This window comes from Macaca nemestrina, chromosome 12 (assembly GCF_043159975.1).
Source record: "Macaca nemestrina isolate mMacNem1 chromosome 12, mMacNem.hap1, whole genome shotgun sequence".
Taxonomy (NCBI): domain Eukaryota; kingdom Metazoa; phylum Chordata; class Mammalia; order Primates; family Cercopithecidae; genus Macaca; species Macaca nemestrina.
In genome coordinates, this window is record NC_092136.1 from 55,229,281 (window position 1) to 55,241,849 (window position 12,569).

The 12,569-nt window shown below is 44.6% G+C and overlaps 1 protein-coding gene across 16 annotated transcripts in view; it reads left to right on the forward strand.

Moving 5' to 3' along the window:
• The window catches only part of IRAG1 (inositol 1,4,5-triphosphate receptor associated 1), a 129,423-nt gene that overhangs the window by 105,759 nt on the left and 11,095 nt on the right, over positions 1-12,569 (forward strand). For 15 of the 16 annotated variants that reach the window (XR_011610833.1, XM_011753193.2, XM_011753202.2 and 12 more), the window contains 3 exons: positions 1,284-1,348; positions 10,668-10,787; positions 12,065-12,199. Coding sequence is in view for 15 of the 16 variants with exons in the window: in XM_011753193.2 (XP_011751495.2) it covers positions 1,284-1,348; positions 10,668-10,787; positions 12,065-12,199 (320 nt within the window). In the remaining variant the exon portion in view is untranslated. The remainder of the gene's footprint in view (positions 1-1,283; positions 1,349-10,667; positions 10,788-12,064; positions 12,200-12,569) is intronic. The other variant, XM_071075102.1, reaches the window with a different exon arrangement.

Below are 12,569 nucleotides of genomic sequence, written 5' to 3' on the forward strand. Positions count from 1 at the left end.
TTGTACTTTTTAAAAGAGTGTATTTCTGTGCGTAGACAGAAATTTCTGGTAGAAGATACGTGAAACAGCTAACAATGGTTATCTCTAGGCAATGGTAAAATAGTTCATTTCTATTTTCTTCCTGATGCCTTTTTATATTTCTATAATACGAATGTATTAGTAATAATCAGGAAAAATACATTTCCATTTCTTTTAGGCAAAGACAGTTTGAATATAACAAAATATTTTCTGTATCCCAGGCCTTTGTGCATCTGGTTAATTCTCTCTAATTCTTTCTTCAGTGGTTTCTCTATCCCCTGCCTATGACTAGCACTACCATATAAGGAAACAATCTGATTGTGTAAGCAATTGGAAATTCAAGCCCTATGTAATACCAATGGGTGGTACTCACTGTTTCCTGCCTCAAGCATTTCAATCATGTATGAAATCAACCTAAACTCCCAAACTACCCACTAAAATAGAACAACCTGAAAAAAATGTTTAAGGATATTGGAGAGGACTGGTTAGTGTGTTTTAACAGTTCTATTTCCCATATTTTGCCTAAAAGCATAAATTTATTTTCCAAATATATGTTCCTTTAGACTAGGGGCTGGCAATCAGGGCCATAGATTAAAAACCACACAGGGTACTTTTAAAACATTCTTCCCCCAGGCCCCACACCAAGATTCTGGAGTGGATCAATACTTTTTTAAAACTTCCCCCAGGTGATTCTAATGTGCAGCCAACATTGAGAACCATTACTTAAACCAAATCCATTGCAACAACACAACGTGGAAATCCTGGGGAACATATTGTAATGAAATTTCTGATTGTTTGAGCTTTCAATAGTACTGGCATCTCTTGAGAATTGTACCTGGAGCTGTGTCTCTTGGGACAGCGATGGGCTTGTGTGAATCTATCACAGGGAGCCTGGGACCTGCACTTGTAGGAGGCCCACTGGTGTTCAGTCACAGTCAGTAAACAGGACAGAGAAAAACTGATGGCTTCTCTCCAGAATGGAGCCTCAAGATGTAAACTCTCCTCTTTGCTTAAGGAAACTTAGCGGAGGCGAAGGAAAAGGAGCAAGCTGCATGTGCCCTAGAGGAAAGGAATGCTGAGGAAAGGAGGACAGGGAAGGCCCGAGGGAAAGGGCCAAGGTCTGGGCTCAGATGAAGATTGGAAAGTGGGGGCATGGAGGAAAGAGGAGAAGCAGCAGCCCCCCTCCCATCATCAGAAACCCAGCAGCTCTGGCTTCTTCCTTGCATAGCACATCCTCAGTTCTCTGTCTTCTGTTTTTCATTCAGTCGGAATCACCCAATGGGAAAGGCAGCCTACCTGTCACTTCAGCACTGCCTGCACTTTTGGAAAAGTAAGTTTGTTGATTTTCCTCTTTGCTTCAGGGATCTCTCAGGAAAATTTCCCCATTTTACTTTCCTTCCTCCCATTTTCATCCCCAAAATGCAGGGGAAAGCAAATTAAGTTTTAAGGGAAATGAATGAGAGTCTGAGACCCACAAAGATTTCAGAATCCGCTTGCAAGATTCTTGAACCGGGAAGATGCCCTGACTGAGGCCAAGTGTACCCAATCTGAGAGAGCCCAGAGAAGACTGGAGCCTTCTCTGCCAGTTGGGATTCTTTGGGCTACAGACAAAAGAAAGCCCCAACTCAATGGGACTTAGTAAGTCCAAGGTAGAGCTGCTTCTGGTACGGCACAGCAGGGCTCTAGCTCAGCATGCCTACTACTTCCTTGCCTCTGGCCACGTTGTATGTTAACTTCATCATCAGGATTGTGGCAAACGGCTGGTAGTTACTGGCATCCCCTCCAGACAAGACAATACCTAGAGGAAGAAAAGGGCCTGTTTCTTGCCGTGTTCCTTTCTTAGGAATAAACCCAGAAACCTTTCACCAGTCTTCCCTATTATCTCATTGACAAATCTGGAAGGAGGTCCCTTTCTAAAAGAATCACTTTGGGAATGGGATTGTCATCATGGGATTTACACTATTCCCTGGGGTTGGTGAGAGGGTCAGCTTCCCAAAAAGCAAAATGACTCCATAAAGAAGAGTAAATTCCTGAACAGAATCATGTTGCTGTTGGGAACGAGGAAGGAAAATGCATATTGGATTGGCAGCCAGCAGTGTCTGTGATTTTCTAGGCATCTGTGCAATGTGCAGATCTTTTCATCCTCAGCCAGAGGAAGGGAGGCTGTTTCTATGCACTCAGAGGACTTCATAGCTTACTTTTCAAATTCTTTCATTTGCTTGCTGAAAAACATCTGGATCACACCTGCTGCCTCTCGGAATTTTCCCCTTGTGTCTTTTCTCACTTGGTAGAACATATACCTTATTCTTCCTTCTTTCTTGCCTCAAGACAGCTTTAGTCCTTCGTTTTTCTTTGCTGTCAGAAAAGTTTTGCTATCTGGCAGGAAAAGTGTATGTTGGGACCCTTTTCAATACAGACAGGCTCCCACCTCCAGACCCAGCCTGTTTCCTGCATCTCTCATTATGTGCAGCCACCAGCTTATCACCCAGTGATTTGTCCCCTGTTAGTCTTGAAGTTTGCCCAGCATTTCTTCTCTTTACCACCTCACCCCCATAAGCTCACAGGTCCTTCGTGTTATAGAGGGTCTCTTGGGGTCTCTCTCTCTCTGCCTTTTCTTGATCACTACAGGGAAATTGTCAAGAGGTGACACAACCACCACCATGTGGACCACGTGAAAGTGACCGAGTTTACAGAAACTTACCAAGTCCCTAGAGTCATAGGGCCTCATCCTCACCCTAGAGTCATAGAATCTCTCCAGAAATGGTCACCTGATGCTCTGACTGAGAAACCCACTAAAATTCTCCTTGCCAACCTTCCCTTTGGGTGCATGAATCCCTACTTCAGAGAACCCTCAACTCTAGCCCCATTCCCAACTCTAGGCCTGCAGAGCCACTCAAGGCAGAAGATCTCTTCAACAGACTCTAATCATGACAGAGCAGGGCCTGAACTCTGTAGAACTTATGCCAATCCATTTGAGCACTTCTGTCCAAGGCAGTGGGGATCATGAAAACATGAATTATCCTTGGTAAGGGAAACTGAGGTACAAAATTGGAGACAATAAGCAGCAGCCCCAGATTAGGAGCGTCAATGGGTAATGGTCCATAGTGCCATCACCTTTCCAGGGGTTTATAGAACCTGAAGAGATAGGGACAGAGTGGGGATTAAGGCAAGTCAAGCACACTGGGGTTGACTCTCCAGTTGGGAATATACCCATGGAAGAATGGTTGCAAAGAGGCGAGGGCATCTTCAGATTAAGAGGGGTTCAGGATGAACAACAGCTTCCCCTTCTGGATTTCTCAAAGACGTTAAGTGATTTCCATTTAAAACTGGAAACATGGCCAGGCATGGTGGCTCACACGTGTAATCCCAGCACTTTGAGAGGCCAAGGCAGGTGGATCACAAGGTCAGGAGTTCAAGACCAGCCTGGCCAAGATGGTGAAACCCTGTCTCTACTAAAAATACAAATAAATAAATACATAAATAAATAAAAACTGGAAACATTTACTTGATTCCCAATGCACTAACAATCAGACAATATATGAGTAAAAGTGAATTCTTATCTTCTGTCCTATACACAAATACTTAGTCAGTTCTAGCTGCCCTAGCCATGTTGCGAAAGAGAAATAATGTGTTATAGTTTAATATACATTGCTTCAGAGATTGTTGTATTCAGCTTTGTATTAAAATGATTTCACCTTTCCTAAGCATACAGTGACGAAGCAGGAAGGGTGCTGGCTAAGCAAAGGATAAGAAGGTCAAATACCCTGTGGCTAGTTGACAGGAAAATACTTGAGAGCTGATTACACTGCTCCGTGAGATTTCAGAGAATGCTGAGCCTTGTTCTTGGAGGTCATTTAGTAATGAACTGCTCTTCACTCAACAAGGGCCTAGAAACCTGTAGACTTAAACATACGGGTGGAGAGTGATATTTAAAATTAGTCTTGAAGAGAAAACAAAGCCCAAGAGCAGTTCTGCAAGTAGAAATAGCTATGTAATTGTAGTCTTTTGTTCTTTCATTCCTTTAACAATTAATCACCAAGGGCCAGGCACATAGTATGTACTCAGGGAGCTCACAGTCTAGCGGGAAAGACAGATGGGAAGCAGCCTATTCTAATACAACACGATGGGTGGGATCGTAAGGAAGTGTGGGTTGCTAAGGGAATGACGCAGCAGAAAATGAGCACCTAACCCGATTTTGGTGTAAGGTTGGGGGAAGTGGGGAAGTAGGGGGAAGAGGGAGTTTAGGAAATGATTCCCCTTGGCTGGGCAGTGGCTCACGCCTGTAATCCCAGCACTTTGGGAGGCCAAGGCAAGTGAATCACTTGAGCTCAAGAGTTTGAGACTAGCCTGGGCAATATAATGAAACCCCATCTCTACAAAAAATATAGAAATTAGCCAGGCATGGTGGCATGCACCTGTAGTCCCAGCTACTCAGGAGGCTGATGTGGGAGGATGGCTTGACCCCAGGAGGCAGAAGTTTCAGCGAACTGAGATTGCACCACTGCACTGCAGCCTGGAGCCTGAGTGACAGAACAAGACCCTGTCTCAAAAAAAAAAAAAAAAAAAAAAAAAACCCCACAAAGTTTTCCTCTAGGAACTTACTTTTAAAGTAAAATCTAAAGGGTACATAATTAACTAGGTGACCAGGAGGTTAGCAACATTCCAGGCTTTGTCCATGTGACAAAGTATGGAGTATTCAAGGAATGATGATAATGATAAGGATGACAATGATAACCGATGACAATGGTAATTACTGTTGACTGTTTACTGCACTGTTGACAATGGCAATTACTGCTAACTATTTACTGCACCTCGTTTTATGCCAAGTGCTCTACTAATTGCTTTGTATTAAGAATCTCAGTTAATCCTCACAGTAATCCCATGAGGTAGGTATACTATTAATATCTTTGTTTTATAGATGAGGAAACTGAAGCTCAGAGAAATCGTCACTTGCCTGAGGTTACAAAGCTGGTAGATAGCAGAGCACATGCCCTTACCCTTTTAATAGACGGCCCAACTGGAAGGATAAAACAAAGTTCAGTGTGACCATAGAGAAGAGGATGAATTTAAGAGCTATTTTTGAAAGAGCCTGGTGACCAACTGGGCATGGAATGGAGAGTAGAGTTGGGTGAGAGACAGGGTATGCATGGAACCGTTCACAGAGGGATCAGCAAAACCAGGATGTAGATGATGCACAGCGTTAGTGTCAGAAAGGGGTTATTATGTTAATGTATCACAGAGCAATTTTAACTGTCTAAAACTAGCCATGTTTCTATACTCTTGAAGCACCCAGGGTAAATTCGTTAAAGATTTCGTAGGACGCTAAATGTGTACAGTCAGCAACTCCCCTTTGCTGGTAGTATTTTGGAGTGAATTCCGCCCCCCCCCCCACCACCCCAATAAACTTGTGGAGGACCCCAGGTATCTAGGACTGAGTAACGGGGAGTAAGGAAGCTTGGGTTCCCTGGGCTGGGCTTGTCAGAGGGAACCATGTCAGTGGGGGTGACTTGGAAACATTGCTGAGCCCAAGAAGATATGCCCATCACAAAGGATAGTAGTCACTTTCAAATATTGTTTTCCACATGGGAAAAGTTGAATCTAATATACCTGCCTGTCCAAAAACATATTTTGACTAAATAGTTCTTCACATTACTAAGAGCTGAGCACAATGACAAACATTTTTGACCTGGTGCATGTGTGAGAACAATGAGCCTCATTTCCATGAATCATCTCAGAAAGAAAGCACATAGGATTTCAGGCAGGGAACAGATGCCAAGATCCATGAGCCTTTGGGCCAGAAATCCCTAGGGTAGGCACAGGCTGTGCTCAGCTCCAGTTTACAGCCATGATTACAGATTTCTTTAGCCCAACCCAAACACTGGGTTCTCAGGAAATAACCATTTACAGAGAGGACTTGTGCCTTTTACAACATTCCTAGGTGGGGACTGGATAAGTCATAGTGAAACCGATGCAACTTGACAGGCACTTAAAGGTATCCACTGTGTGCCAGGCACTATTCTGACCTAAACACCGTCCTCCTTCCTATGATTACAGTCATATGCAGGTATCTGAAACATCAATGCCCTCCCTGTGAGTCACGCTGTCATAGAGGTGTGGTTGCAGAATAAAGGGAGAGAGAGGGCCAGGTGCGGTGGCTCACACTTGTAACCCCAGCACTTTGGGAGGCCAAGGCAGGTGGATCACTTGAGGCCAGGAGTTCGAGACCAGCCTGGCCAACATGGTGAAACCCCATTTCTACTAAAAATACAAATATTAGCCAGGCGTGATGGTGCACTCCTGTAATCTCAGCCACTTGGGAGGCTGAGGCAGGAGAATCACTTGAACCTGTGAGATGGAGGTTGCAGTAAGCCAAGATCATGCCACTGTACTCCAGCCTGAGTGACAGAGCGAGACCCTGTCTCAAGAAAAAAAAAAAAAAAGGAGAGATCAACTTTAACCAGAGGGTGTGAGGGAGGGGAGAACACCCGCAAAGGTTTCACAGAGGAGAAGACATTTGAGCTTAGTCTTAAAGATGCTTAGGGAGAAACTTCCAGATAGTTAGATAAGATATTTAAAAAACTACAAGCTCAGTTCAGAGGTCAGGAGAGGACAGCAAACATTTTACATATTGTGTTTTCCCCACTTCCCACCCTACCCACAACCCCTCCATTCCCCCCTAACCCCCACACACGCATTAAACAAAGGCCCTCCCAACCACTTACACTCTAGACAAGCAGCCTTGAAAAGAGGGACACCATAGAAGCCACAGTCCAGTCTGAGGGCAGGAAGGGCTTCACTCACCAGAGTGAAAGGAAGAGACTTCTACTGAAAGAAAGGCAGGGGTTCATGGGGGCTGGAAAGTCCATCTTGACACAAACGTAGACGACCAAGATGAGAGTCCCAGCACCAATAACGTGAATTTAGGCAAGTCACTTAGTCAACCTGAGCTCGGGTTTCTTATCTGTGAAATGGGATAATACCCCACCTAGGTGACAGATAGTGTAGTCAGAAGAATGGGTGCATATCAGACTGCACAGGGTAAAATTTGAGTTCTACCACACACTGGTTGTATAATCTTGGGCTGGTCCCAAGATCATATGACAGATATGAAATCACTTGAAATGCGATCTTCATGCCTCAGCCTAATTTTTCTGAGCCTTGGTTTCCTCATCTGTCAAACAGAGAACAGTAAAACCTTCTTGGGTCATTTGTGAGCCGTAAGTGAGATGTTAGACCATAGTCTGATACATATAAGTTAATTTTTAGCTCTTCTCATCATTGGAAAGATCAAGTGAGAGGATGTATATGAGAGCCCTATAGGGGAGCTGAAATGGACAGAAGATCTGCATGTAAAAGGGTCAAGGAAATGGGCTTCCTGGCCCTGGTAACGAAAAGTTTTCTTCTCTAGAGATCAATGACCCAAGGACAATGAGAGCTTTGTTTACGGTCACTCTTCTGCAAAATTCTAAGGTGCATAGTGTGTGATGACATGCAATACATGTGCACCTGAGAAATTTCCTAAAGCCATTTTATGAAAATGTAATTTTAATTTTACCATACCTTAAATTGGTTCACATTTAGGGTTCCTCTGACTCTGACGTGTCTCAGTAATATATAACAAATTCTTCCTTGATGATATAAATAATTGCCTGGATTTTTTATGAGTCATATTTGGAGGTAGCTCAGATTGCTCCCAAAATGAACCAATACATTTCCTATATAACAATAATAATAGCAGATATAATAATTTGTTGAGTATGTAAATAAACATATTCCAGAAAGTTTATTTACATTTCTTCATTAATTCTTACACCCCCACCATCAGGTATGTATTACTATCCCCATTTTACAGTTGAGGAATCTGAAGTTCAGGAAGATTAAATAATTTACATGTCTTGGAGCTGGGATTTGAATCCAAGTTTGCCTCAGGCAAGTTTTTTTCCTCTATACTACACTGTCCTCCTTCATGCATGCTTAACCTTAAGGAACCTCTAAGGCTGACAGCTGTGTATAAATCAAAAGTCTAATACCAGTATCTCATTTCATATATATATATATATATATATATATATATTTCATGAAAGAATTACTTTCCCTGCCCTTGGCTGTAGCTGTGTTTTTCTCCTCTCGCTCTAGTGATTTGGATAAATAGGAAACTGCACATTAGGCCAAGGTCACATGGAAGGGAGTGGATAATGTAATTTGCAAAAGGAGAAATGTTATGAATAGCTGGTATTTTTAGAGCGTTATCTTTCTTGTTCACAATGGGTTGTGGTTTCCAGCCTGACTAAATGTAAATTTTAAAAGGTCTGAGGAAAACTAAGAGATGGGAAACTGATGCCAAGAATGAGGAGAAGATACAAGGCTCACTCATAAACCCTGTCTAAGAGGTCAGGGAGGGTGGCAGCTGTGATCTTTCAGAGTCCTGGCTAGAAAGCTCTGCTCACAGTGTTGCCTTGTTGGAGGACTCCTCCATGACGACATTGCTCCCATTGGGGATCAGGACACGAAGGTGGGCTGCAGGATTTCTAGGGAAAGCATAGCCGTCTGGATACTTCCTTTAAACTTGTGATCTCATACCCGCAATGATCTCCCAGCACCACCCAGACATCCTACCATGATGTTCTAGCATGTCTGTTTTTCTTCTTTCTCATATAACTCTTTTACACCTCTCCTCTCTCCACAGACCTTCCTAGACCCCTCTACCTCTCACTCTCAGCAGATGACCTTGCTGTCTACTTTATAGAGAATACCTAAGCTACACTCCCATAGGAGCCCTCTCACTTTCCTTCACCAGATCTCCAGCCCAACAACTTCATCATCATCTTCCCTTTGTTACAAACAAGGAGAGATTCTCTACTTTTCCAAAGTCTGTCCCTGTTTCGTTTTGCAAAGACTGAGTTCCTTTGGGCATCCCTTTCTCTCATCCTCTCTACTAGATCATTTCTACCTACCTTCAAATGTGCATCCTCCCTTGACCTACTTCAGCTGCACACTCCCTCCAACACACACTTCTACACTCCTTCCTACTCGAATTGCTGTGTCTGTAACTTCCCCTTTCCCACCTCCCCTTCTTTACTTTACATTCCAACCTGTGCTTGGCTCCCACCATTACATAGAGGCTCCTCTTGACCTCTGTATTATCAAATCTAATAGTCACCTTGTCTGTGTGCTTCAAACTCAGAAGTGTGTGGCACTGTTAACTCTTCCCGCCTTGATGTGCTCTTACCTCCTGGCTCCCAAGACTCCACCCGCTCCTGGGTTTCCTCCTACCTCTCAGGCTGCTAGTGCTCAGCCTCCTCTGAAGATGCCTTCTTTTCCACCTGAGCCAAGTGTGGCAAAGCCTCATGGCTTGGTCCTGGCTCCTCTTCTTGTCTTTCCTCATATTATCTCCCTAAGCAATCTTGTCCATCCCCATGGCTTTAAGTAACATTTATGTTCTGATGACATCAAATGAATATCTCCAGCCTAAAATTCTTCCCTGACTCACTTTGATGAATTCAACTGTATACTTGACATCTCCCTTTGGATACCTCACAGGCATTGCAAATATCTCTTGTCCAAAAGTTAACTCCTGCCACTCTGCCTCTTTTTAAGTTCTCAAACAACTCAGCACCTTTTGTGTCTCAGAGTCTTTAAATAACCTGCATTATCTTCCTGGAATGATCTCTCCTCTGCTTTTTCACTGAGTTTTACTTTGTCATCCAGGCTGGAGTGCAGTGGTGCGATCTCAGCTCACTGCAGCCTCTGCCTCCTAGGTTCAAGTGATTCTCCTGCCTCAGCCTCCCGAGTAGCTGGAATTAAAGGCATGTGCCGCCACACCTGGCTAATTTTTGAATTTTTTGTAGAGTAGGGGTTTCACCACGTTGGCCAGGCTGGTCTCAAACTCCTGACCTCAGGTGATCCACCTGCCTCGGCCTCCCAAAGTGCTGGGATTACAAGCATGAGCCACCGCTCCCAGCCCTCTTGTCTGCTATTAATACATCTGACTTCTCATGCTTCAGGCCTGTACTTCAACTTCAGCACCTCAGAGAGGCCTTTTCTAACTATTCACTCTAAACACATTCTCTCCTTGTTATTTTCTGTCATTGTACAGTATTTCTTTCATAAAAGTTATAATTTGTAATTAATCACATATTTTTTCTTTCCTTTTTTGGGGTTTTTCCTTCTGCTAAGTTCCATGTTGGTAAAAACCATTTCTTTATTTTCTAATGTGCCCCCAGCACATTACAATGTGCCTGTGGCTTATTTGAGAAAATAAGTGGATATTTGAAAAAATGAGTGAGGGTCTTCTGGTGAAAGACAACAGGAATGGAATGACCTTAAACATGCTGGTCTGCCCCCATTTTCCTCATCTCAGTGCTGTAGAGCACCCATTACAGCACCTCCTGGAATAAGAATAAATGCCAGTTTGGGAGCATGAGGAGAAGGAGAGCTGGTGAGGTATTTAATGGGCTGGGGACTATTCATGGACTAGGACCTTTATAAAATTTTGTCTCAGGGTAGAAGGATTGAGAAAAACTCTGAAAGCTACTGAAAAAGCCTGAGTTTCCTCACTCCTCATCAGGAATCGGGCCAAAAACATGGTTTTGTTTTTAGGCCTCCACCTTTTTCTGAAATGATGCCCTGTACTTCTCTCTTCTCACTAGTGGAAAGACAAATGGGGACCCAGATTGTGAAGCCTGTGCTCCTGCGCTGGCCCTGAGCTGCCTGGAGGAGCTTAGTCAGGAGACCAAGGCCAGGATGCAGGAAGAAGCCTACAGCAAGGGGTGAGTCAGACCTCAGCCACCCGGAGGGCACCTGGCAGGTCTCAGAAGATGCCTTCCCACAGGTCCTTCCCGTTTCTTAGAGGCTTTAGGGAAGTAACCAGTGGCCACAGGACCTCCTTGCCACGGGAAGGAACTACATTGGAAATAGCAAGACTGTTCCACAGGAAGGACAGGAGGAAGCAGGGTCAGAGGGTGTGGTTAGACAATAACGAGACTGCCCTCTTTTTAGGCAGAGAGCCACCAGAATGCCACCGCTAAGAATAGTCTGGAAATCAGGGGCCCTGGGTGGGTTCCTCTTGGTGGTGCCTGAGGCTTCCTGACACGTGCTCAGAGCAGTCATGTTGCAGCCAGCAGTGTCCAGGAGCAGCTGCAGCTTTGCTTCCTAGAACTGCTTTGGTTACTCCTTCCTCCTATAAATGGAGTCTCTTCAACTTCCAACTGCCTCCTCCTCCATTTGAGCTTCAATAGCACCCATGGCCAGTTGTCAGCACTGGAGAGACCAAGTCCTGAGCAGGGCCCAAGCCTCAAGGTAGAGAATGACCTCCAACCATGTATGGTGCCCTAAGCGTCTCCTGTCTCCATAGCTCGTGAGAAAGACGTAGCTTCCCACTGACACAGAACCCATGGACTTCAGTGGTAGGTTTGCCCAGCCAAACTGCTAGTGTTAGACACTCAGCGTAGGACAAGTGAACAGAGTATGTTTGGGGTAATATTGATCCTGGGGGAGAAAAACCACAAAGGTTTCTCTTGGAAAGTCTGCCTTTTTCACCCACCACTGTCCTCTATCCTTGGAATGCATAGGCATGAACTCCTTCATTGGTTTTGTAAACATTTACTGAGTACCTCTCTAGGTTAAGCCATGCACCTGGCACTTCCAAAAAACATTCCAACACCCTGCGAAATGAGTGTCACCCTTCCTCTTTTACAGATGAGAGGCTGAAGCTCCATGGTCACGTGGAGAACAAATACAATCTCAGCCCTACAGAATGTTTTGTGGGTTAAGAACCCAGTCAGGAGACCCTGTGCCACATTTTTTCCCTGTCAGTTTTATCACACTTTCACGTAAACAGGAAGGATGACTGAGGAGTGAGGGGAAATGGTACTGGCACGAGCTGCCTTGGGATTCAGTGGAGCTTCCCAGCTTTTTCCTGTTTTGTGGAACCACAGGAAGCGCATAATTATTGGAGGTGCTGCTCAAGTCCCCTCCCCTAGGAACTCAGGAGAGGATGCATTGCCCCTGGCCTTTCCAGACTCAACTGTTCCTTTTTGCCCCCCAGATTCCAAGAAGGTCTAAAGAAGACCAAAGAACTTCAAGACCTGAAGGAGGAGGAGGAAGAACAGAAGAGTGAGAGTCCTGAGGAACCTGAAGAGGTAGAAGAAACTGAGGAAGAGGAAAAGGGCCCAAGAAGCAGGTAGGAAGCCTGTGTTTGGAGTCCTTGCCATTGCTGAAATGGGTTACAATTCGTCTAATTTGGAATTGCCAGTCCAGGGCAGCAGTGAATCTCGGGCCCCAGTGAGTAGCCAAAGAAACCAAGAGGGCACGCATGTTGGGAAGGAAGTAGAGGAAATCCCAAAGAGCCAAGATAGCTAGCAATGAGAAGTTTGCAAGAGCTTGAGAGGTCAGGGGCAGTCATGGGAAGGGAGAAGGGCCCTAAGTGGAGTCCCTCCCAGCCCAGCCATGGTTAGCTCATTTCCCAGACGAAATTATGGGTAGCCATCCGCATGAAAAGGCCCAAGACCAAGAGAGTTGACTTGAAGGCCTGGAGTGTGTTTCTTACAAGA